The 25706-nt window shown below is 46.8% G+C and overlaps 1 protein-coding gene across 3 annotated transcripts in view; it reads left to right on the top strand.

Moving 5' to 3' along the window:
- The window catches only part of LOC118212907 (CAP-Gly domain-containing linker protein 1-like), a 44099-nt gene that overhangs the window by 7561 nt on the left and 10832 nt on the right, over positions 1–25706 (top strand). The window contains exons 2-16 of one of the 3 annotated variants that reach the window (XM_035391395.1): positions 482–739; positions 2103–2647; positions 4920–5044; positions 5322–5529; positions 6735–6932; positions 7356–7459; positions 8051–8111; positions 11600–11704; positions 13045–13515; positions 13960–14076; positions 15328–15385; positions 16317–16400; positions 16711–16867; positions 17610–17742; positions 20795–20848. In XM_035391395.1, coding sequence (XP_035247286.1) covers positions 652–739; positions 2103–2647; positions 4920–5044; positions 5322–5529; positions 6735–6932; positions 7356–7459; positions 8051–8111; positions 11600–11704; positions 13045–13515; positions 13960–14076; positions 15328–15385; positions 16317–16400; positions 16711–16867; positions 17610–17742; positions 20795–20848 — 2508 coding nt within the window. In that variant the 5' untranslated portion in view covers positions 482–651. The remainder of the gene's footprint in view (positions 1–481; positions 740–2102; positions 2648–4919; positions 5045–5321; positions 5530–6734; positions 6933–7355; positions 7460–8050; positions 8112–11599; positions 11705–13044; positions 13516–13959; positions 14077–15327; positions 15386–16316; positions 16401–16710; positions 16868–17609; positions 17743–20794; positions 20849–25706) is intronic. The other 2 variants (XM_035391396.1, XM_035391397.1) reach the window with 2 other exon arrangements.

Below are 25706 nucleotides of genomic sequence, written 5' to 3'. Positions count from 1 at the left end.
TGTAAATGCTGCGGACGGCACCTTTCCCCTCATATCTCCAGGCTCTGGGATTCAAAGCTGGCTGTTTATGAATTAGCTTATTGCTGCCTTGATTTCCTCCAGCTACTCTCACTTCTTCACATAGTCACAAAACATGCCAAGTTTGAGTGGCACCTCAGAAACTGTGTGTGTGTGTGTGCATGTGCATGTACGTACACGTGCGTGCGTGTGCGTGCGTGTGTGGGTAAAAATGATAAAGAGGGTTGGGTGGAGGAGCAGAGTTGTAGTCTGAAGAGGCGAGTCTGTGTTGGAAGATGGTCAACGTCATCTGCTGTTCTGGCCGCTGTGAGAAGCTCATTCCACCACCAGGGGGCCAAAGCAGATAGCAGATGTGACATCACCACTACCTGCACAGTGACCTGGCCTCAGAGTGGCTAGACTGCAGGTGCTTTTCTCACATGCTTTTATCTCTCTCTCTCTCTCCCTCTCTCTCTCCCCCCAGGGTCTTGCTTTGAGGTGCACCATTTTGTTTCCGTTTTGCTCTTTGTTGGATCTCTTTAACCCCGCCCCCTGCAATAGGAGCGTGGGGCAGGCGGGCGGCCGATGTTTAGGGAGGGTCAGCCCCCCTCCTGACGTTCGTGGACTCCTCTGCGCTCAGAAGGGAGGGTAACCATGAGCACCCCCAAACCCAGCGGCCTGAAGGCCCCCAGCAAGATCGGCAGGCCGGCGGGGGCAGCCACCAAAACCTCCCCCCCCTCCGGTAAGAGCCTGAAGCAGCACTGCATTCACACTGCTCACAATCAGGGGTAATACAACCAGGATAGCAACGACACAGGAAAACAGAGGAGCTCCACCAATCAAGGAGAGTTTTGGTAACATGGAACAAGACCAATGGTGATTGGTTGATACTTTCTGGCTCCACTCGCAGGATCCCTGGAGGTTTCTTGGTGTGGCCAGAAGCTGTCCACCAATTACAGTAGGCTACCATTAGTGGTGTTTTATCTGTTAGTATTATCGTGCTCTGTGATTGGTGGAGAGCCCCTCACCTGACTGACACATCTCTCCTGTCCCAGTTTTATCATCTGTGCTACTGAATAAAGGGCATTGAACTGGTGTAGAGTTTTTGTGATTTAGTGTATGCACAGCAGGGTGTAGAACGAGGAAGGATCCCAATTTCAGGGCTTCGGCTCTTATATTATTTCAGTAGGCCCAGCCATTTATTTGTTCTGACATCATTCATTAGCTATGAGCTCCAGCTGCAGGCTGCTCGTGTGTCCCTGGGGGGAAAGCGTTAGCACTCTGTCACAGGAGTGAACCAGCCCGGGTGTGTGCAGCCGTTCAGGAAACTGAGCCAGGCTAACTGGACGGAACTCAAACCGGCGCACACAGGGAGCTCCTCCAGAACCAGAACTGTGTGCCCCTGCTGTTAGGTCACAAAAATGAACTCAGGCCTTAACTGAAACGGAAACCGGTGGATATAGCAGAGGGAATGCTGCACCAAACAGCCAGCCGGCCTCTACACAAGATATCTTTGGAGGACAAAGTTTTTTTTTTTACTGGAGTCAATCGAACAATTCTCGATACTCAGAGACATTTCCCATCTACAGTGAACAGAGTGTGTGGGTATTGCTGTTCTGTTCATTCCAGCTGCTGCTCTTTAGCCCTGTAATTTTAACTTTCACACCCCAGACTCCTATTTGTTTATTAGCTTCAGTGAATACTTTTTTTTATTTAAAAAGAGAGCAGGACAGTCCACCCTCCTTTTGTATTTTTTTTTGCTTTATTCAGATGTAGATGTAGAAAGCAGAGACGGTAACAGATAGAGAAAGGGAGCACAGCAGCGAAAGTGCTGGAGATCACATATGGCTCCAGAGTCAGGCTGCCCTACGGTCTGCACCACATGGCTCACCCCCTCCAGTGCTTTTAAACACAGTGTGTGACCTGACCCATTTAAGGTGTAAATATGTGATCGGAATGTTCTTAACTGAACATTCTAATGATGATGTAATGGTCACTGCTGATGAATGAAAGCAGTGGAGTTCTAGAACACTGACTTAGAATTTTGAAAAAGGCATTATGAACTAACCTTTGTTTTTGTCCCTCTTCCTCATTCCCCCCTGCAGCCCTGCCAAAGCCTGCCCCGGCTGAGAAGCTGCCCCCCAGTCCCGGGATCGCGGAGGGCCAGGGGGCAGAAGAGGTCTTCCAGGTGGGGGAGCGCGTGTGGGTTAACGGGAACAAGCCCGGCTTTGTGCGTTTCGTGGGGGAGACCCAGTTCGCTCCCGGCCAGTGGGCGGGCATCGTCCTGGACGACCCCATCGGGAAGAACGACGGCTCGGTGGCGGGCGTGCGCTACTTCCAGTGCGAGGACCAGCGGGGGATCTTCACCCGGCCCTCCAAGCTGTCCCGCGCCCCCGTGCCCGAAAGCGAGGCCAACGGGGCCCGGACGGCCTCCGCCTCGCAGGCCAGCACCCCCACCTCCAACACGCCGGCCACGTCCACCGGCGCGCCGCCCGCCTCCAAGAAGACCGCGCCCGCCAATACCGCCACCGCCACGGCGCCTACCGGCAGCAACCTGGCCCGGACCACCAGCGAGTCCATGTCCAACCTCTCGGACGTGGGCTCGGCCAAAAAGGGCGAGCGGGAGCTGAAGATAGGGGACCGGGTGCTGGTAAGACCCGCCCGTCCTCACACACAACGCCTCTGGCGGCCATCTTGTTTTTCAGAGTGCTGACAGACAGAGTGCTCACATTTATGCCTGAGGGAGACTGCGGCAGGAACACATTTCACTGTGCAAATTTAAGGGAGGTGCCAGCCACTGCTGAATAGGAAAAAACAATTCCTTTTGTCCTATGAGAATAGAATTTTGCTCATTATATATATCCTATTTTTGTATTATGAATATTTATATATAAATAACTCAGTAGTTGGTAATCTACATTTGTCAAAATATTCCTCTTTGCATATACTGTATATTCAAAAAACAATATAGACCAAAATAAAAATGCCTTTTTTGTCTGTTTTTACAGATATAACACCACAGAAAATGAAAATGACAAAATATAAAAAAGGTTTCGTTTAAAATAACTATGATTAATATTTATAACTAGTTTTACATTCTATGAAACTAGGGTAGTGATAGATGCTACACAAAATTTGCATATTGTACCCAAAACCACAAATTCACAAATTGTGGTCTCTGGCCTTGAGGGAAAACATCTACAAACCGGTTCCGTGGTCTACATTAGAGCAGCTCATTAACTTCTGTAGCATGGCGCCACAGTTTGCACTCATTAAAAGCTCACCACCAGAGCTCTTTTGAATTTTTTACATGGTTTTTCTTCAAAGGGAAAGGCGAGATGAAGGAATACACCTTCCCAAAAGGAAAATTCAGCTCCAGACAGGGTTAGATAGCTCAGTGCCTGTGTGTGAATACCATAATGAAACCTTCACTGTGTATTAAAGGTATACACAGTAGACAGCACTGGCAAAGAGCACATGGGTCTGTAAGGAGGTCTTTTAAAATTATGATAAGTGCTAATTTTCCTCAGAAGCTCATTAATACTGATAAAATATCAGTTTAATCCTCGTCACCAACTTTAACTGTTACTATATTTTAACGTTATACTCTCCTGTCCTGTCATACCCCATTGAGTAATAGTGTACAGTTATAGGTAAAGTCATATCCCACATGGCCTACTTTCCCCCAATCCATAACGTGCCTGTTATTACTCTAAACAATGAGCGATATGATGTACATATCAGAATCTGTCCTAGGGAATAATGCAGGATGTTCCTGTTTTGGACGTGTGCTGCCCCTCCCCCTCCCCCTCGACACCTGTCCCAAATGCCCAAATCCATTCCTTGTCCCACAGAGGAGGCCCAGCGTTACTGAGTATTACTGGCTGTATGGGGAAGAGTTGTTCCTGTCCTTACTCAGGCTTTATTTAGGTCAGTGTGGCCAGTGTGAGTCTCTGTCCCACTGTGGTTAAGCTCTGAGGAATTTGGATGGCACCCTGTACCCCGGGGCAGAGGGGCCTCTGTATGCCCCCTACAGCCGACTTCCTGCAACTGTCTCCGTGCTAGCAACTCTACAGTCCGCAATGCTCATTCAGCCATGACATTGTTCATTATCAATCAGTCGATTGAATTTTAGTCCTATAGAGCATTTTACAAAGGATTTGTCGCAATATGGTTCACAGTTTACTTTAGCTTAAACCCACACAGAGCAAGTGACAGGGAAAATCTCCCTGCAGGACTCAGTAGGGGTGCCCGTCCTCCTCTTGGTTGGTTCATAAATACAAAATAATTCCATTTCAGACCGGTTGCAGAAAAATCCCGAGGTGGCTCCACTGGACTGGAATAACTTAACTGAACCTTTTTTTGTGGTGTACTAAGACTGGGTCTCACCCTGCAAGCTCGGTCGTCTCTAATCAGATGAAGGTTTTCCTGCCTGAAGGAGCCCCTCTCTCGGCCAGTCAGGAAATGCCGCAGTGTGAACTGCAGATGGTCTGGGGTGAAAAAACCAACAAGCAAGCAACTGGCGTGCACTGCGCAGTACGCAGCCAACCAATGAGAACGATCTGTGGAGCGCAGCTCTGTCTGGAACACTGACCACACCCTCTTTCAGGAATTCAGCTTATAATGGAGAGCGGTACTGGGATAACGTCATGTGTTGTTTGTTAACAAAAAATGTTAATGAATCAAATTTAGTCCCTCTCTCTCTCTCTTGCTCTCTTTCTCTCCCAGAGAGAAATGGCATTTTGTATTATTTTGATAAATTACAGTTTAGCCACATAAGTTGTACTTTATCATAGTTCAAATACTTCATATAAACTGTTGTTACAATGAATGTTGTATTGCAGAAATAGAGTTGGTCTGTGATGTGTGGCTGGTTGGCTGTGATTGGCTGTCTGATGACAGTGCTGTTCTTCCTCCCACAGGTAGGGGGCACTAAGGCGGGGGCTGTGCGTTTCCTGGGCGTGACAGACTTTGCCAAGGGGGAGTGGTGTGGCGTGGAGCTGGACGAGCCCCTGGGCAAGAATGATGGAGCAGTGGCGGGAGCCAGGTACTACTACTTACGAAACGGGCCCGCTCCCCTGTCGCTGTGACTGGAATAACATTCCCATTTTGGCATCTGGCAGACGCTATTATCCAGACCGACCTATATAAGTGCACACGAAATGGACAGTTTAATTTAAAAAACCAGCAGCAACATATAAACCAAATGATTAAAACATTTTTTTAATGCAATATGTTTTGCTTGGTCAGAATTCTGCACAATATTTTGGAGGTACAACATTATTTTCTTTCTTCTTGCTGTTTTTTTACCCCTTTGTCTGCAGGTACTTCCAGTGCCAGCCCAAGTACGGCCTCTTCGCCCCCGTGCACAAGGTGACCCGCATCGGCTTCCCCTCCACCACGCCGGCCAAGGCCAAGACCAAGGGGCGCAAGTCGGGGGCCAGCCTCAAACGCAGCCCCAGCGCCTCCTCCATCAGCTCCCTCAGCTCCCTCGCCTCCTCCGTGGGCGGCAAGCCCAGCCGCTCCGGCCTGGTGAGACCCTGCTCCCCTCCCGCGACCTCACTTCCTGTCGCCCAACTCCGTTCCTGTCGGGGACCTGGCCCATCCCGTGACCTCACTTCCTGTTGGAGACCTGGCCCCTCCCTGTTTCTTATGACCGTGTTTCCCTCTCACACAGTACAGCACTAAGTTCCTTACGCTCCTGCATTCCTTACATTCCGTTCTGCTTCTTCACTACAGGAAGCTTCTGTTTGCCAACGGAAGCTTCCGGCGCTACGTTAACAGTTCTACAGTCCAGATCAGCCATTGCCACAGTGCTGTACTTGGTCGCACTGTTTAATTCATTTTTAGAAGATTCATCAGTGCTTCATTGTTAATAGTAGGGAGACCACTTTCACCCATGTTAGGAGTGTTGTTAAGAGTTAGAGTCCCGCCATTATGGTAATATTCTTATTTCAGCATGCTGGTATCGGTGTTGTGTAAGTGTTTCCCACTCTGCTCCCTGCAGTGTGGCATTCACGTATTTAATCCAGGTCCTTAATTTGCCCTAAGTACCTTAAGGGGAACGAATCCAAGAGTAGACCTCTTGAGCAGCCATATGCCATGGTTATAGCCCTGAGTTTTTTCTTGATTTCTTCCTTTAACCTGTAGTTCCATCCTCCAGTACCAAGAGAGACAGTTCTGAAGCCACTTGTTCAAAAATAAATACATTGCAGTACGCCTTACACATTTCAGTTAGTCATTCACAGAGACTTTCACCCTTGCAACAATGAGCTCTTCAGTTGGTCCTTAATCATGTAACTGGTCACATTTCTCTGACTGCTGTACCACTGGTTTCAGCAGTTAGAGTGCTTACAGTGACACCTTGGGGATAAATCTTGAACTGGAGGCTAACTGTTTCTCAGGTCACGGGTTTAGGAAAACCTCATAGCTTTAGACATAGGGGTTAGGAAGCTGTTGCAGGTAGATTTTTATGTTTCATTGTTGACTTTATTCATGGGATGCTGTATTAACTGATTTAGCTCTAATTGCTGTTGCATCTTGATCGTTTATTCTTTTATCAATGGATTGTAAAGTGTTTGGTCATCGCTACCTGACGAGCGGAACGTTGCAGTAAAAGCAGTGTGGAACTCAACGTGTAAATCTGCTGCGATTGAAAACGAACAGCAAACGCGTGTCTTTCAGCCCTGACCCGCTCTCTCTCCCTGCGCCCCCCCCCCCCCCCCGAACCCCCCCAGCTGACGGAGACGTCCTCCCGCTACGCGCGGAAGATCTCGGGCACCACCGCCCTGCAGGAGGCGCTGAAGGAGAAGCAGCAGCACATCGAGCAGCTCCTGGCCGAGCGGGACGTGGAGCGGGCGGAGGTGGCCCGCACCACCAACCACATGGGCAAGGTGGAGCAGGAGCTCAGCCTGATGAGGGAGAGCCAGGAGCAGGTGAGGGGCCCAAAACCTCACAGCTTCACCTGACAGCCGGCACAGCAAGGAAAAACGCAGAGAAAAATGAAAGCACTCCCTTGAGCTCGACATTAAAGGATTAAAGTTCATGGCAGAGCCTTTCGCTTCAGGCTCCCTAAACATTGGACTCTTCCTCTGCTTCAAGGGTGAAGCATAAACTCTTTAAAGCCTTAAATCTGAGACTCAACTGATCTCACCTTTTTTGACTTTCGGTCAGCACCTGTCCCCTTATGATCAAAATTTATACCAAATTGATTTTAGTTGACATTAACACTGCGATTTGACAGCTGTTTACTCAGCCATTTTTTTTTGTTTTACCTCACTTTTTACTGCAGTTTTTCAAGGCTCTCTGTCCCTCTCTCTCTCTTACTGTCTGTCTCTCCCTGTCCCCCCCGCCCTTAGTACGTGCTGGAGATGGAGGCTAAGATGGACCAGCTGCGCATGCTGGTGGAGACGGCTGACAAGGAGAAGGTGGAGCTGCTGAACCAGCTGGAGGAGGAGAAGAGGTGGGCGGAGGCAGGGGTGGGGGCAGGGAGGCAGTTATTAAAGGTTTGGGAGCATTACGGTAAAGGAGCATTAGACGAGAAGGGTGCTGAAGTGAAGGGGGTCGGTTTAGAAGACAGACACGATGGCCTTGTAGAGCATAGAGGAACAGGAGGTATCCCCTCCCACCCCCAGCCATTATATCACTTTATCTTTGATATTAATGACATCTTTATGATTCTATGTTTTTGTTTTTTTGTTTTTAGGGCTTTCTATGGATGCAATATGTATATATTCAGGGTTGTATTTTGTTTCTTGGTTAGCATGATTAACTTGCATTCGTTCTTTAGTGATGTGGCATCTGTACTAGCTTGTCTGGAAGCTGCTCTTATAAATCAGATGAATTCACTTACGTACTCTTACACCAGTCTCCCTGGATAAAAGCAACTGCTAATGTAATGTAATATAAGGTAATGTGATGCAGTGTAATGTAATGTGATGTAAGGTAATGTGATGCAGTGTAATGTAATGTGATGTAAGGTAATGTGATGCAGTGTAATGTAATGTGCTATAAGGTAATGTACTGGATTCAATGTGCTCTGTTCCTCTGGCAGGAAAGTGGAGGACCTTCAGTTCACTGTGGAGGAAGCTTGCATTACCAAAGGTGACTTAGAGGTACAGAGACCCTCTCTTCCACGAATGTGCACACACACACACACAGACACATGCACACACACAGAAGTTGTTTCATTTTCTTTGTAACCCAATTCATATAATAGAAATAATGCTTAAAGCTTTACCTGGGTCCTTCTTTGAGGTCTCAGAAATACTTTATAGACCATAGCGATAAAACCTCAGAGCATTTGGTCCTAATGTTTTCTCTTTAAGTCATCAAGCCAGTCCGTGTATTATGGAAAACGATTAGCAACCCGTAATGATAACAAGCACAAGTTTGACGAGGTGTTCACTAATTGAAGGCAGGTTCCGTACAGAATAATGGTATCTGGATTGTCATTTTTTAATTTAAATTGATTGTGAATTATGAAGTAGAATGCGTTCACATAATGCAGGGCTCATGTGGAACAGCTACAGAGTGGTAAACATACAATGAATGGACTTCCACCCTACAGGCACACCAGAGGTAAATTCAGAGTGTCACATGATGCAAAAATGTAGATTTTGGTCTGAAGTACCAAGAGAAACCGTGACACAGTATCTGAAGAACCTGAAAATTAGTCAGCAGCAGCCATGACATGGCCTTTCATGACACCTGCACTCAACACCACATGAGCGGTAGTCTGGATCAGTAGTCTGAATGGCAGCAGAGAGAACCAGGAGACCCAAGTCCTGCTGTTTTGTTTGAGTTCCCAAAGCAGCCCGCATTGATATGGAGCGCCCTGGTCCAGAGGGTGTTTCTGAAGGGCTGGCCTGGCTTACTGTACGCTGAAACTCTGTGAGGTCATAGGATTGTTTCAGCCAATGGTGAGACAAGGAGATGGCTTCCATTGAGGATGATGCGTTTTAGGCTCAGTTGCAGTAGTAGAGGACACAGTCACACATTCTTAAGGCTCTGTGTTACCTTCTTCTTCTCTGTGTCTTAACCACAGGAGGCTCCAGCTGGTGACAGGGGTTTCTTTGCTCAGAGTACAGATTGTCCATTGGCATAGCATTGTCCTTGGCCATGCCCTTGAATTAATTTTCAGAAGATGCAGGAAATTGGAGAGCTTACATAATTGGGAGTCAGAACTATCAGTGTGTTAAGAGCACTGAGAAACTGAGTTTGTCCCAGTTTGCAGTTTTTCTGTGACATTTCCAGTCTCTCGATGGGCCCAATACCTGTCACATTTAATGACTGCTGAAAACGTAAGAAAGTGGATATAAATCAGATTTTTCTGAATATGATTTGAATCACATCTGATGGTAATCTAGGCTGGATTCCCGCCAAAATCGGATCTGAATGTAAGCTGTTCAGCTGGTGACGTCTCCTGTCATTAAACGACTACTGACAAACCAACATCCCATAATAAACAGAGAGCTGGTTGTCCGGTCAGATGGAACAATGAGTGAAAATAGAAATCTCAGTGTTAGCGCTCAACATTGAATATACAGCACATTAAAAATCAAGTGTACTCAGACGACCACATATATAGGACATACAGAATTCACATATTCCAGCTGCATTGGATGTGAGTGTAAACAGTGCCTATTGTGTAAGTCTAAAGCATCTATAATGTGGCTTTATTTGGTGTTCATTATGACATCACAGGCAGTGTTTTACTGGCTGTTAGCCACCAGGTTCTAACACAGGTGCTATCAAAGACATACATACCAAATACTACACTGACTCTGCTACGCTAACTGGACACTATTTCCCAGCATCCACTTCCACTCTCACCATTATTAATGGTATGCATGTTGTCTTTCACCAGAAAAAAATCTAAACTTCAGAAGTTCTTTGTGATTATAATCATAATAATAGTAATAACAATAATAACAATCATAATGCAGTATGTGTTTTAAACCTTTGAATGAAAGTGATGCACATTTCCCTCTCATGGTGTCAGCTTCACCCATGTGACCAGGACGCAGAGCACGTCTGCCACCGTTCTGCACACCTCCATCCAACAGCTCTCCGCCGCCTTTTTCCTCTGTTCAGATTTGATTTCATCGACATTTTCATCGTTATTTGTTTGAACGGCTTCTGTGGGTCTGTGGTATTTTGTTTGCTATCTGTTAACTAAAAAAAGGAAAATCAAATTTAATTCGTACAGCCCATTTTAAGTCACGACACACTTCACAGGATACACCAGCCTAAATCTAAACCGTCAGTTAAACCAGGCCAAAGGGTAAGACAGAACTGCCTGGATGGGATAGAGGAAGGGAGAATTGGGAGAACCTGGAGTCAGCAGGGGGAGCCCATCCTTTTCAGGCCGGCTCCGGGTGTGGGTTCATGGGGACTAACACGGTCAAGTTTATTGCCTGTCCCTCTGATCCAGTGATCTTCATGCCTGGTCCTGGAGAGCCGCAGGGTCTGCTGGGGTTTGTTGTTACTCGGCACTTAATTGATCAGCTAGAGCAGTCGATTACACAGTTAACTCCCCTCGCCTTGTTCTGAATCGGTCTACATGGGTCTGAATTGGTTGTTGGTATTAAGGTGAAAACAAAAACCAGCCGACCCTGTGGGTCTACAGGACCAGGAGTGAAGATCACCGGTCTGATCAGGTGATGACTGGTTGTGTGAAAGCAGTTGGAGGTGGTGTTGCTGGGGTGGTGGGGGGCTGTGGGCGGGGTGGTGGGGGGCTGGGTAGCAGGCTCAGATGTGGTTTGGGACTCAGGACAGGTGTCCCGTCAGTGGGAGAGGGGAAAGGAGAAACCAGAGCAGGGATTTAGGGCAGAACGGTGGGGCAGCAGACAACGGCACAGAGAGGAGATGCAGCAGATGAGCAGCCTGAGTCTCCCACAGTGATATACAGCTACTGGGACAGGGACAGACTGCAGAGGCATTTACACAGACATGAGGAAGACGAGAAACCCATCAACCCTTCAAGTGGCTGCCTCTAAAACAGCTTGTTTTTTAATAACTCATGTCTGAAATTTTGTCAGTGGTGTTTTCTGTTCTCAAGAGCATTTGCATTTCTATTGACCCAAGTCTTAGTGTTACTGCCTTGCTAGTGTCCCATATCCTAATTTACCGCCTGTCCTGAACGGGTGGTCTCGGTCACCTCTTCTTTTTCTTTTATCCATTCGCTCATCCTTTCGTTCCTGCCCATTCCCGCTATCGGCACTTTTGCCGATGTTCTGCTTTTCCGCGCGCTTCCATTTCATGCGCAGTGTGGCTGCCCTGCCTGTGCTCCTGCTGTCACTCAAACGAAACCTTAACCGCCCCGCCCTCCATTCCACCCCCCTCCTCCTCCTCCTCCTCCCTCCTGTCCCTCTCATCTCCATCTCTTTTGCTTAACCCCTCCCACATCCATCCCAAACTCCACCTCCCCTCACCACCAAACTCCTCCCCCCACCTCATCTCAGTGTCCACTCATGGACGGTGCTCTCGGCATGGCCTGCATGAGGCTCCTCCCCCTTGCCCCTCCCCTCTGGGCGGCGTCGGGCTGGCATGTGACGGTGGCACTGGTGTGTTCTCTTCCTTCTCCCTTCTCCACTAACAGACGCAGACCATACTGGAGCATGCCCGCATAAAGGAACTCGAACAGAGCCTCCTCTTTGAAAAGACCAAAGCTGACAAACTCCAGAGGGAGTTAGAAGACACTAGGGTAATGGAACCTCATCCTCACGGGCGGGGCCACGGACCCAGTGCTGCCCCTTTACCTGGGAAACTGACAGTTGCAAAAATAAAAAAAATAAATCTTTGAAAATGTACAATTTTAATCCTTAAAATATAGTTTTAAAAGGCTTGGAAAATAGGTGGTTGTTTTGATTGGAAGGGCTGCACTTAAGTCGTGAAGATCTTCAGGGGTATTCAAAAATACGGTGTTAAGTGCGATTGCTCATTTTTACAGCCTGGTGATGTCATTGTGAATGAATCTTTCCGGAGAAGTCGAGTGTGTGATTGGCTATGGCCCAAGCATTTATGGATGTAAAATATTGCTTTAATTCTCTGTGCTGAGCTTGTAGCAGTGGCTGTAATTTCTATGGATTGAAGAAAAGTAAAGAACATTTTCAGAAACGGCCAATAACATCCACTCTCAATGTCACATGAAAGGCTCAAAGGGCTTCTCCAAACAGGCCCAAAGCCGTCCCTCAGAGTCATACAGGACGTAATGGAGGTAATATTAGCTGACTAGATTTTATAATGGCTTCCTCCAGATGCTTATTATTTTCCCCTGGTCTTGGCCACTATTGCCCTGCTCTACTGTAGATGCTACGATCTCCACTTTGACCCACAGCCACCACCCCTCTCACCCCTCTCTGACCCCCCCTTTTCCCTTGGCTTTCCTTTCTACAATCCCCTGATCCTGTCTACCTCCCTGTCCCGGTCCCCTCTATACCTCCCATCCACTCTTACTCCAGACAAGAATAGACTGTAATTCTAAAATCTAATTTTTGAAAGGATGCCATGTTTAACTTTGTTGTGGAGATAATGCTCCCCTTCTTCATTATTGAGCTGCATAAATGAAGTCCCCCTTACAGTGTAGGCAGGTTCCAAAGCAGGCTTATCAAGAGTAGGCTAGCCGTTTCCTTATGGTCTGCCTGGGAGCCCCCTGCTGTCCTGAACTGGTATTGCATGACACTCTGTAGTACACGGTCAAACAGCCCTTCTGTTTCTGTGTAAGAAGCCCAGACAGCAAACATGCAATGCCCACTAACTGCCTGCTAGCGGCCCACAGTCGGCACGGTTGTCGGTCCACCAGCCTTTTCCATTTTGCCGCAATGGGTGTCCACTAGCGGACAGTTGAGGTGATGAGTCAAGATGAGGATCAGCTGTTAAAAGAATGAAAAGCAGTTGGCGAATGGGGCCAGCACACTGCTGTAGAGCTGAACACTGGTGGGCCAACAGCTGGCACCGATGGCGGTTTGCCAGGTACTTACCTGTTGGGAGCCCTGGTCAGGCCTTCCCGGGTGGCTATTGACTGAGCGGTTCACTGTCCTGTAGGTAGCCACTGTCTCTGAGAAGTCGCGGATCATGGAGCTGGAGCGGGAGCTGTCCCAGCAGGCCGAGGAGATGGCGGGGCTGCGGCTGCGGCTGGACGAGCCGCCGCCGGGCCCGGGGCCGGGGTCGGGGGGGTCGCCCGGGCCTCTCCTGGAGGAGCTGGGGGCCCTGAGGGAGCGGCTGGAGGCCCAGAGCGCGGAGCACCGGGCCGAGGTCGCCGCCCTGAGGGACCGGCTGGAGGCGGCCGAGAGGGCGCACGGGCAAGAGCTGGCCCTCCTGCGGGCCGGCGGCGGGTCGACCGAGCCCAGGGGCGAGGCGGGCGAGGTGGAGGAGCTGAGGGCCCGTCTGCGGGAGGCGGCGGAGGAGAAGGAGCGCCTGGAGGAGGCGCTGCGAGGGAGCCTGGAGCGCACAGAGGAGCAGCACCTGGTGGAGATGGAGGACGTGCTGGGCAAGCTGCACTCCGCTGAGATGAAGGTAAAGGGGGCGGAGCAGCTGTGGGGGCTAGGGGCGGTGCTAGAGCTGGGGGAGGTTCAAGAGGCGGAGCAGCTTTGGGAGCTAGGGGAGGGGCAAGGGGAGGGGCCAGGTGAGAGGTAGTGCAGCACCCAGGAGCTGCAGTGCTGTGTAAATCAGCCAGCCTTTGGGCAAAAGCCCTGTCCTTCTGGCACGATGGGTCCATTTCTCCCATTCTCACATGTCCATCCATTTTGTCTGCTTCATTTGTCAAGTTCATCCTTAGTCTCAGGCTGTGACCATTTTTACATCACCTTCCTTCATTTGAATGTACTGCTCACCACATTTTGGTTTCAGATGACATTTCTGTTTTAGTATCTTTTTACTTTTTCCACATTGTTCTGTTCATTTATGATTTTTTCCCCCCACATTTCACTTCCAAACATTGTGGCCCACATTACACCCCAGGTCAGTGAGTTGACCAAAGAACTTGAGAGCAAGTTCCAGAAGGTTCTGTCCCTGCAGCAGAGCCTGGACTCTGCAGAGCAGTACAGGGTCTCGCTGGGGGAGGAGCTGGAGAGCGTGGTAAGTTTTGGGGTGAGTGTGGATCTGTTGGAGGGGGCGAGGGTGTTAGGCTTCATTCAGTAAACCCACTCATTATATCTTATTGGCTTAACCCTTTAAAGAGCAGGTTTTTTAGGATGTTTTTTCAAAATTCTAAGTCAGTGTTCTAGAACTCCATTGCTTTCAGTCGCCAGTTGTGATTGTTACATCAGCATTAGAATGTTCAGTTTACAAAATTCTAATCACATATTTGTGTTCTTACACCTTAAAGAGTTAATTAACCTCATTTGTAATTAAGCTAAGGGGATTAGACTGGATTTAATACTGTAGGTGTGTAGCCATGTGAATAATTACAGTAGTTGAAACTGTAGAATAATCTGGAACTCTTACCAGAGTGTAAATGACCTGCCATGTATCTGGGTTCAACACCCAGCATCAAATCATCCTTTAGCAACTACAAACGTGTGTTTTGGCAGGAATTAATTTCTCGTGTCAATAAAAAAAAATTAATCTTTCCAGTGTAATACTGTGCTCATTGATGACTTATTTTTTTGGAGAAACATTTTTGCCACTAGAGGGACACCCCATTCTGTTTTCAGTGTTGTGTGAGACTGGGTAAATCAGCTAGACTCTGCTGACTCATTGTGTGCACACTGGGTGCTTTCTGAACAGAGTGAAGTTACGTTAACTAACCTTTCCCGAATCACATCCAAACCTTACATGAACCTTATGGGATATCTTACTGAAATCTCTTCAAAACCTTACTCCTTAGCCTTATCCAACCCCTATCTAAACGTTATCCAAAACCATACCTAAACGTTATTCAAACCTTACCTAAATGTTATTCAAACCTTACTTAAATCATATCCAAACCTTACCTAAACCTTATAGAAAACCTTACCTTAATCTTATCTAAACCTTACCTGAGCCTTGTCAGAACCCAAACCATTATTTGTGGGTTTGTGGAGAGAACCATTTCAAAACCCAGAGAAATCCATTCAGGCAAGGGTGCTGCTGTTGTCAATGCCATTGCCTAAAATCCATCTGTGAGCAGTGGTGGGTGAAGTATACTTGAAGTGTAGGCTACTATTTTCTGCTTTTGAATACTTGAAGTATAATTACAGTCCATATAATTATACTTCACCTATGCTGAAGTATACAATTTGTACACCTGAGTCTGTAATACAGCTCTGGCAGTTAGGCAAAAGAGGGGCGATCAGCTGAAGGCCTTGTGATAATAATTATATTGCTTTTGCCTGTTCGCTGTTACAGAAGAAGAGGTTTGAAGGGGATTCAGAGGAAAAGAAGAAGGCAGTGGAGACTATGCAAGGTGAATGTGCTGCGTGTATTACAGTATGTTAGGTAAAATATTTAAACTCAACATCGCATTGTCTCTCTGTATATTTTTTATATTTAACCAATATTCTGTTGAGTTTTGCTTGAAATTTTACATTTATTTCTGTCACCTGGATACGATGGGGGTGGGCTGGAATTGAGAGGGGGGGTTGTATTAACATCTTAGTAGATTTTTCTATACAGTTTTTAGCATTCGTGACCTGTGAGTATGTGGACTCCAGACGTCTTTGAACAGGGATAATGATGTTAGCCGTTGGTGAATTGCTAAAAGCTTTTTTTTGTGGATGTATAGTTCATCATATTTAAAGGCAAAAAAAAAGATATTTGGTATGATATTGAGTGAACTCACTTTAAGCAATCGTTAAGGTAATGACTACTAAAATTAATGAAAAAACCTAGAGAAATTCTGCACGTCTGGGATGATGATATTAGAAATGTACAGGAATGCAGGTCACACTGATCCTGGCAGTTATCAACCAATCCCCAAAGGATCAGTGCTGGGACAGTTTTCTGTATACAGCATATACAAAATTCTGCATACTGGCAATTAGAAGCCAGGGCATTACTGGACTATGGGGGCATAAAACCTGTGTGCATAATAAAAGAATATTAAAGAATATTGTCCATTTCTACACAACTGAAGCAGTTGAGGTTAAGTGCGTCCTCACTCACGGGTGCCGTGGATGTGTCCCTGTGATTTAAACCTGCAGACCAGTGAGTTACGGGCCAGTTTGGACGGCACTACACCGTCACCACCGGGTATCGAAGCAGTAAAAATAAAACCACTTTCCCAGCTCTGTCGCTGAAATAGAGGACGTGCTCCTCGCCAGTGAGGATGTGTGTGTGTGCCCTTCTCTGCAGCGCGCCTCATTGTTATTCTGGATTTCTCTCCTGTTTGCTTTCAGAGACAATCAAGAGGCTTCGTGAAAAAGAGAAACAGTGCTTGGCCCTTTCTACTAAAGTAGAGGACCTGGAAACCCAGCTGGCAGGTTAGTTCTGTGTCCAGTGTTGAGTTGTCCTGTGAGACTCCCTGGCTGGAGAAGGTTAAGGAGTCACTCCATACTAATACCCATAGGGTCCCTGTCCCCTGGGGCTGGACACCAGCAGTCTGTGTCAGGCCAAAACTCTCATAAGAGAAAGCAGCCATGTTGGGTGGTGGTCTCTGCTGAGTGTGCTTTATGAGGTCATTGTGTGTGTGCCTGTGTGTGTGTGTGCGTGTGGAGGCGTATGTGTATGGGCCTGCGTGTGTGTGCGCATGCATGTGTGTACATGTTTATGTGTGTGTGTGTGTGTCTGTAGGAATGGGAAGGAAGCTGAAGGCAGCGGAGGAGAGACGAGACCAGCTGGCTGAGGATAAAGCCAAACTGGAGAGTGACATCACAGGCATGATGAGATCATCAGGGGACAGCTCCGCCCAGCTCACCAAGATGAATGATGACCTCATTCAGAAAGACAGGTATTCCTGATACTACAACAAATATACTGTGGCTTCAGGTAAGCTAATGGGGTTCAGTTAGTCAAATACCAAATAATAGCATACCTTCCTGTTTTATTAGGGACAACACTGTCAGCTCTAAAGCTTGTAAGACACATACATTTTTCATTTTTTGTAATAAGGAAAGCAAGCCAGGTAGGACAAAAATAGAAGAAATGGTTAACAGAACTTTAAGGCTAGCTGGCATATTATCCAGAAATTACAAGAGCGAGAAACATTGATGGATGGAAACAAAAAGTTAAAAATGACAGTTTGTTCCTACAGTTTCATCAAAGTGGGCTGCTACTCCGTTCTAGTTTCTAAAAATATCCAAGAATTCGAAATAATCACAGAAATAATTGAAAAAGAATCTAATTTAAAAATATGTAACAAAGCTAGCAAAACAAATGTAATAGCTTCATGCTTCTGGGAGTGTATTAAGAAGGAATGAAAGTTTGGCTGTGTATCGTAGGTACTTTGTGGTGGGGATATTAAAATCTGGCCCTTCATGGCAGTAGTACTGGTTTTTATTGTTCCCTTCTAATCAGCAACTGAGTTAGAACTGAGAAACCAGGCAAGTGGAATCTCAGTGACGTTAGTCAATCAGTTAACTATTGGCTAGAACAGAAAACCAGCAGTCCTACTGGCCTCAGTGGCTACATTTCACTGTCTGGGGGTTTAAGCCTTTTGGCCCCGCTCTACTCACCTAAAGCTCCCTCTGCAGGAGGCTGGTGGAACTGCAGACGCAGCTCTCAGAAGCCAGAGAGCAGACGGCTCGGTCTGAGGAGGGCCGGAGGAAGGAGCAGATTCGGGCGGGGGCCGAGCTCAAGGCCCTCCAGGAGCGGCTGGAGCAGATGGTAAGCAGGGATGCCGGGGTGTTACCTATAGTGTCCCTGTAGCTTCAGCATATAGCTAAGCTCTATAGCTAAGGTTACAGGTTACGGTTACAATAGACTTTTAAGTCTAACTGTATAAATATAAAAAATAATTTTAAGTCTGTGGAACATATGTGCTGATGTCATTGTACTGGATTAGATTTTTTGGTAGATGGATTTAGTTTTTTGGCTGCTTTTTCATCAGATTGCTTCCTTACATTAAGTTTGTTGAGGTGATTCCTTGGAGTATTTGATATACTGAATTGGTTCCTTGCTGTAGGACTTTTGAAGTAAATCTGAATCAAGAAACTGCATGTTAGAGTTTTTTACAAACTGCTAATGGGAGCAGTGAGGATTATAGCATGTTTGTGGATGAAATGTTTTATTAGGTCCGTGCAATTTGGCAAGGTGCATGTCTGTTCCCATATCCCTGTTTTTGCATGCATGTCTTTAAACCACACCTGCGTTCTTTTCATCAGTAAAATTAGTAAATTATCCTAAATTAGTTCCTTCTTTGCCCTTTTGCGGCTGTAGTCTATCACTGTTGAGCTGATCTCCAAGTCGGTGACTGAATTTATGGAAATAATCTGAATTTAGTTCTCCTGGGCATCTCCAGCAAAGCGTCTGAGCCCGGGGCTTCAATTTGAGGCACTTCAGATGTGCTTTCATCTGGAGTGTCATGTGACATCTTTGTCATCCAGAAAGCAAGCAGCTGCAGTTGTTTGAGGTAGAGCTGTGTGCCAGGGACCAGCAGCTGGTTGGATCAGTGGGAACCATGGATACGTGCAAGCCAATCACATCTTCTGAAGGAGAGTGAGACTTTGGCCAAGAACTTCCTCTCACCCTGTTGGACCTCTGAGGAGACTGACGGAAGTAGCTGGTTTGAAGATAATTAATGCTCAATTCAGGAACAACTGGAGGAAGCCACTGAGGAGAACGCTAGCTAGCTAGAGACTAAATCCAGCCTGGTTGCCATGTTGGCGGGTGGAGTTAAGGTGCATAACAAATTAGAACTTTCCACAGTGGCTTTAGAGGCAAGAAGAGGACCTGCTTTTCTAAAATTATTTTAACAGGAAGCTGACTGGTGTGTAGAAATAAAGCGTGAGAAAGTAAAAAGTTACTATGAAGGCGAAGCCATACAAACAAAACCAGGCACTGCTTACTGCTTACAGGAGAAAACTGCCTCCCCCTGTAAGCAAGAAGACCAAGAAGCAAGAACAATTGCAGAGCTCACTGGCAACCATTATGAAGTCACACTGATATGTGTATGTGCATGGAAAAGCAAAAACCTGCTTGCATGACAGTTTTTTCTTTCTCGTTTGGGGGTATTCTGTCATCGCAGACATGTGGATAATAAGCTAAGGCTGGGCTGTAGACATGAAACAAAAGCACTGTCCATTCACAAATTCAGATGTTAAAGTCTGGAGGGACTGACTGTATTTCTGCAGAGCTTTCCCCTCCAAAGCACAGGGGATTGTGTCTTCATGACGGGCCTAACAAAGGCATTGGGCAACACCTGTGCTGACAGCTCCTCAGTGTCAGGTGAACATGCTTGTGTGTAATTTTGATGCTGTCCATAGTCCTTAAGTCTCCTTGACTGTGGGAAAGAACAGGTACAGTTGCTGTCCCTACGCCTGTAAGCCTCCCTTGCTGTGCCAAGAAACAGGTGTAACTGCTGTCCATGGTCCTGTAGGCCTCCCTGGCTGTAGGAGAGAACAGGTACAGCTGCTGTCCTTGGTCCTGTAGGCCTCCCTGGCTGTAGGAGGGAACAGGTACAGGTGCTGTCCTTGGTCCTGTAGGCCTCCCTGGCTGTAGGAGGGAACAGGTACAGGTGCTGTCCTTGGTCCTGAAGGCCTCCCTGGCTTTGGGAGGGAACAGGTACAGGTGCTGTCCTTGGTCCTGTAGGCCTCCCTGGCTGTAGGAGAGAACAGGTACAGGTGCTGTCCTTGGTCCTGTAGGCCTCCCTGGCTGTGGGAGGGAACAGGTACAGGTGCTGTCCTTGGTCCTGTTGGCCTCCCTGGCTTTGGGAGGGAACAGGTACAGGTGCTGTCCTTGGTCCTGAAGGCCTGCCTGGCTTTGGGAGGGAACAGGTACAGGTGACCGCTGCAAAGAGGAGGAGCTGCCCTCTCTGTTCCTGTATCTGTCCCTCCTCATGTCACAAATATTATCAAAATGTTTCAGTTCACAAACTGAAGTTTAATGTCCTGTAATAAGCAAACTGAAATGGTATTGACCCCCTGCCCTTGTTACGTTTTAACGATCAGTGACGTTTTAGCATTTCAAGTAATTCTCTTTCATTGGTGTCTTTTATCATGTTTGACCTGAAATACATTGAAGAACCAGGAAAATTGGTTCAGAAACCTTTGCTGGAAAACAGTGCATTAATGGGTATTGTTCTCTGAACAAGTAAAAGAAAAGATAGAACTTGTATAAACCATTGCTGGTTGGTTCCAGGAATGTATTTTGGTTCATAATATATTCCGTTAGTACTTGAACTTCCCTTTTCCCCTTAATTTGTGATGGTTTGTGCACATTTCGGTGGAGTACAAAGACTTTTTTCTGCCAGATATTAATTTACTGTCTTGAGCTTCTGAACTGGATTTGATGCCAGAAGCTGATGTAATATTGACCACAGAGACTACAGAGTTAGTTTGTTCATGACATTTGTACAAGTCCTGGTCAATTATAGTTTAATTTGCTTATATAACGTTTATGTAACTGGGGGGAAAAAACAGCAGGCTAAGTGATGTTTTTATGCCCCATGGCTTTTGTTATGTCACGTTTTTTAAGTTGGTTTTGGTTTGATATTGCATTCTGTTAAAATAAATGTGCTTGATGTTAAGTATTATGCAAAATTTGAGATAAAAAAGATTGCTCAGTTCTAACAAATTGCAGTGGCATCAGACCTACAAAATATGAATAAAACCTGAAAGATTTAGTGGGATGAGGCGCGGGCGTGTTTGAGTGCCTCTCCACTTGACGCTTTTTGGGGAGTGATTTATTAATGGTCCGTCGTCTCTTTTTTTGCGCGCAGGCTTCCCAGTCCGTGGGGCGGACGGCGCAGGAACACGAGGAGCTGGCGAGAGAGGTGAGGGGGCGGGGTTTGGATGTGAGGGCGTGGCAGGGCGGAGCTGGGGCTTCTTCGCTTGGAATTTACACACTTTAAAGGGATTTAAAGACGCTGGTTTTGGGGTTGTATAGGGACAAGAGCTCAGGAATATCAGCAATTTTTTTCTCTTCTCTGTAACTCAAAACCTAAATGGTTATGGCCTTTTTTTCAGGTTTAAATCCACAAAATACTGTCTTTGCCAGCTGGAATAATGCTGTAAATTGACAGGCTTGTTTAAGAAGCCGGAAGGTCAGAGAATTCTAATTTAGGAATAAAACAATGAGATCACACTCCCCATCACTTTTACCCAATCCATTTTCACAAGCTCTGGCAATGTGAAATCCCCTCATATCCTCCCTTTGGGCCATACTGCTATTTATCTGTTTTGTCTTAAGCTTTGATGGAAGGTAGATTTGTTCGATTTGTTCCATGTATGCAGCTGTGATTCTTTTCCATTTCAGTTATAACATGCATTACCGTGCGGTAATGTGCTTTTGACTCGTCGCTTAAAACAAGCGACGCTCAGTTTTTTTTTTTTTTTTTTGAGTGAGCTGAGCCTAATTGGACCGTTCATGCTGTGGCGTGGTGCCTTTAAGAAACCGTTTGGCACGCGGATGAACATGCTATTTTTAGAGCCCGCGAGCTGTTTTTCAAAACGGTATTGAGGGTACGTGACGAATAAAAGGACTAACGTAAGCACATGCATTATTCATCAGATGAGCAAACACTTAACACAGGGTTTACATAATTCAACGTTATATACATATAACCCCCCCTCCGTTGAATCCCATGCTTTTGTTGTTGACTGGATTTACTCGCAGCAATGCACGTGCAGCTTGCTCACAAGAGTTCAGATCGGTTTGTAATTAGGATTTTATGTATGCGCTAATGCTATTAACATTATTTTTTATCATTTTTTTTTTTTTTTGTGGGGGGGGGATAATGCAGTTTGATATTGTTATCAATATCAAACAGGGCCACACAGTTAATAGTTGGTTATGGCTTAAATAATAAATGCAGATTAGATAAAAAAATGACATCTGATACAGTGTGCTTATGTTGTATTTTATAGCTAAAGTGCTTAATATATCCATCTCAGTCTCAGTGTTGTATGTGTATGCCCCACTCAGACATTGCAGAAACATCATGAAGTATATCTTCCCACAGAGAGTAGTCACTGTGTGATATAGCATGCCAGGTCATGTAGCAGAGGCAGGAACTGGAGGTTTTTTTTACGTCCAGGCTTGATACGGTGTTAAATACTATCTTGTTTGTAGGTTAAGGATGAGCACTAGGTACCCTTTAGTGATAGGAAAATGGTGAGCATTGTTGGCCTGAATGGCCTGTTCTTGTCATGTTATGTTGTGTTATGATATGTGTGTGTCCGTTATATAGAAACTCAGAATGTTCATGTCTGCTCAAAATTATGCTAATAACCCTCCAGTCCTCTACTGACCTGTGAGATGTAAGTACCCCAGTAATAATGAGCTCTGCTTGTGATGATGATTTGCTCCAGTCTTTTTATTTGTAGGCTTGTTTTACTTGTCCCTGTAGGATTATGGGTAGTGTAGTGAATTAAACGCACAGGGCCAGTGGTCTTTCCTTCCTCTCAGGGTAGTTAGTGTGGATCCCGTGGTCTTGGACCTCCAGATGGCAGGTAGAGTGATGCGATGGGGAAAAACAGATTAGAGATTAGAAGGGAATAAAAATAAAAGCACTTGTACTGTGCACAGATACACTGTGTATGTGTGTGTGTGCGCGCGCTCATGCATGGATGTGTGTGTGTGTGTGTGCATGCACTCAAGTGTGTATGTATGTGTGAATGTGCATTATGTGTGTGTATGTATGTGCACAGATGCATTTGCACGCATGCGTGCATGTGTGTGTGTGTGTTTGTGTTTGTATCCCTGTTTGCGTGTGTGAGACAGCGTTTATTACTGAAGATTAAATCTGGTGGTCCGTCTAGAAAAAAAAATGGGATCATGAGATTACCAGATTAATAATGTCGTCAAAAGAAGACACAGAAGAATGACTGGTGAGTGGTTGAGTCCATTGTCATCGCCCGCTGCTTTGCTTATTGGCTGACGTGCAGTTTGTTTCCCGCCCTGCCCCCATGCCCCCCCGGCCGTGACCTTGCACGTGTGGGGCAGCTGGACCCGCACCCTCAGCCCACGGCAGCTGTGTCTTCACGCTTGGCTGAGCTGCACCAGCGCTCTCACGTGTGCCGCTGAACATAGGCCCGTCCTGGGGTGATCGCCCAACCCCGCCCTCGACCCCCCATCCCAGTCCCAGGTCCCCGGGGCCCGCCCTTTTCGGGAACGCAGGCGGCCGCGTCGCGTTTGAAGGTGGTGTAAGGGGAGGAGCTGGCTGCTAATAGCATGGAGAGTATGTGTGTGTGTGCGTGTGGGTATGTATGTATGTATGTATATATGTGTGTGTGCACGTGTGTGTGTCTGTGTGCGTCAGTGTGTGTGTGTGTGTCTGTGTATGTCTGTGCTTGTGTGTGTGCGTATGCATGTGTGTGTGCATGGGAGTGGAGAAAGCGAATTGTTGCCAATTGCGAGCGTGTGGAAGAACAGAGAGAGGAGGACGGAGGTGACAGGAGGACTGGAATCACATAAATAATGAGGATGGTGGGGGGGGGGGGGGGGGGGGGGGGCGTGAGTAACAGCCAGCAGAGTGAAAGATGGGGAGGGGAGGGGGAGGAGCACGTCAGCATCAGAGAGGGCCATTACGTAACGAAACGCTGCTACTCTCCAGCGCGTGCGGCAGCAGACCGAGTGCTCTCTCTCTCTATCGCTCTTTCTCACTCTGCGCGCACACACACAGCTGTCTCTTCCCCCAGCCCTGTTACCGTTACCGTTACCGTTAGCGATAGCGCGGGCGAACGGACATGGACGTGGCGTCACTGCAGCAGAGCTACTCCAGCCTGTACGTCCCTCACTTCCAGGTAACGCGATCCCGTCCCGCTGCACGAGAGAGAGGACGAGGGGGGTGGTTGGCTGCCGCGTGACGTCCTGGGTTTAAGCTTACTACCGCGCGACAATGCGAAGCGACCACGCTGCCTTGTTGTTGGGTTCGGCGCGAGTGTTTTTTGAATGGTCGCAGAGGTTGAGGGATATGTGCTCCCGTTGCTTGCTAGCTGACCAGCGGGTGGCAGAAATATCATGGTTTTAATTTTAATACCGCGCGGCAGTGTAAGGTAGAGATGCTGTTGATGAATGGGACAGGGATGACGGATGTGGGGCACACGCGGTATCGGCGGCGGCCGGTGTCGCCGGGAGTTAAGAGGCGGCAGGTTGTTATAGGATGGAGAATACGGGGGGAGAAACGGCAGCTCGGAACAAAACCATGCCGGCTCTGTTATGTAAACAAGCGCGGTCTGTCATCGAGCTTCTCAGTCTGTCGCTCCGATCACGCTGCGAGGGAAAGAGTGTCCTTATTTTCATGGGCTCAAAAGCAACCTGGAGGCAGGCGGCAATATGACTGCTTTGCGTGAACATAATTTTTTCAGTTTGTGAAATCTGTGAAAAAATTAATAAATACTGAATAAAATGAGCGAGTGAGTGAGCAACGTGTAGTAGACTGTCTTTGGTGAGAACATTTCTGTGTTGATGATTAAAGACCGAGGCGGTCATTCCTGCCGTGAAATGAATTATTGGCTGTGGTTATTTTTAGTTATGCTTGGTGTGGACCGTAATTAAAGAGACTAAATTGTGGGAACAGACCGTGAAAAGCAACGGATTCTTGTCTGGCTAGACCGATAAAATCAATTTGGAAAGCCCTGCAACCCAGACCCGTGCGTGGTAAGAGATGCCCACCGTATCCCGGATGAATTAAGACAACTGATCCACAGTAGTTACATTCATATTCTGAGCGCATTAACTCCGTAATTGATTTTAATTAATATGTCTGTTTGCATTATTCTCATATTCCTTCAGCTCATTACTAATTTCACTGTCAAATAAATAAAAGGATGTTTTAATCGTTCCTCCTCGGTTCTCATTTTTGGAGTGTCCTTCAGCGGAAATGCGTAAGCATCGTTCTTCTGGAGGTCATGAGAACACTAGACAGATTCAGAACTGGAGCTGTCTTTGCATATGTGTTCAGCCCTAACCTCATCCGTTATGGTTGCTTTACCTTTGTATTCACAGGGGTAACACTGGCTCTTTCTGCTCCACGGCTAAATAAGAGGTTAAAATGGTAAAATGGACTGCAATTTGTGTAGTGCTTTTTCCAGCAACTACAGTGCTTTGCAATTAATGCCTCTCATTCACCCAGTCACACACGCCAACAGCGAAGGACAACCGGCTCGTTGGGAGCAATTAGTGATTAGGTGTCTTGCTCAAGGACACTTTGAAACTTTTTGCCACAGGGATCGAACCAGAAAATGTCTAGTTGCCTGACAACCACTCTACCTGCTGAACTAATGACTGAGGACTCCTGATGTTTGTCAGTTTAAAACCCCTGTCTGCTCTATCCCCTGAAGTGTGCAAGTTTAAAACCCCTGTCTGCTCTATCCCCTGAAGTGTGCAAGTTTAAAACCCCTGTCTGCTCTATCCCCTGAAGTGTGCAAGTTTAAAACCCCTGTCTGCTCTATCTCCTGATGTGTGCAAGTTTAAAACCCCTGTCTGCTCTTCCTCCTGATGTGTGCAAGTTTAAAACCCCTGTCTGCTCTTCCTCCTGATGTGTGTCGGTTTAAAACCCTTGTCTGCTCTATCTCCTGATGTGTGTTGGTTTAAAACCCCTGTCTGCTCTATCTCCTGATGTGTGTTGGTTTAAAACCCCTGTCTGCTCTATCTCCTGATGTGTGTTGGTTTAAAACCCCTGTCTGCTC

Source organism: Anguilla anguilla, chromosome 14 (assembly GCF_013347855.1).
Source record: "Anguilla anguilla isolate fAngAng1 chromosome 14, fAngAng1.pri, whole genome shotgun sequence".
Classification (NCBI taxonomy): domain Eukaryota; kingdom Metazoa; phylum Chordata; class Actinopteri; order Anguilliformes; family Anguillidae; genus Anguilla; species Anguilla anguilla.
This window is presented reverse-complemented; position numbering and strand designations above follow the sequence as displayed.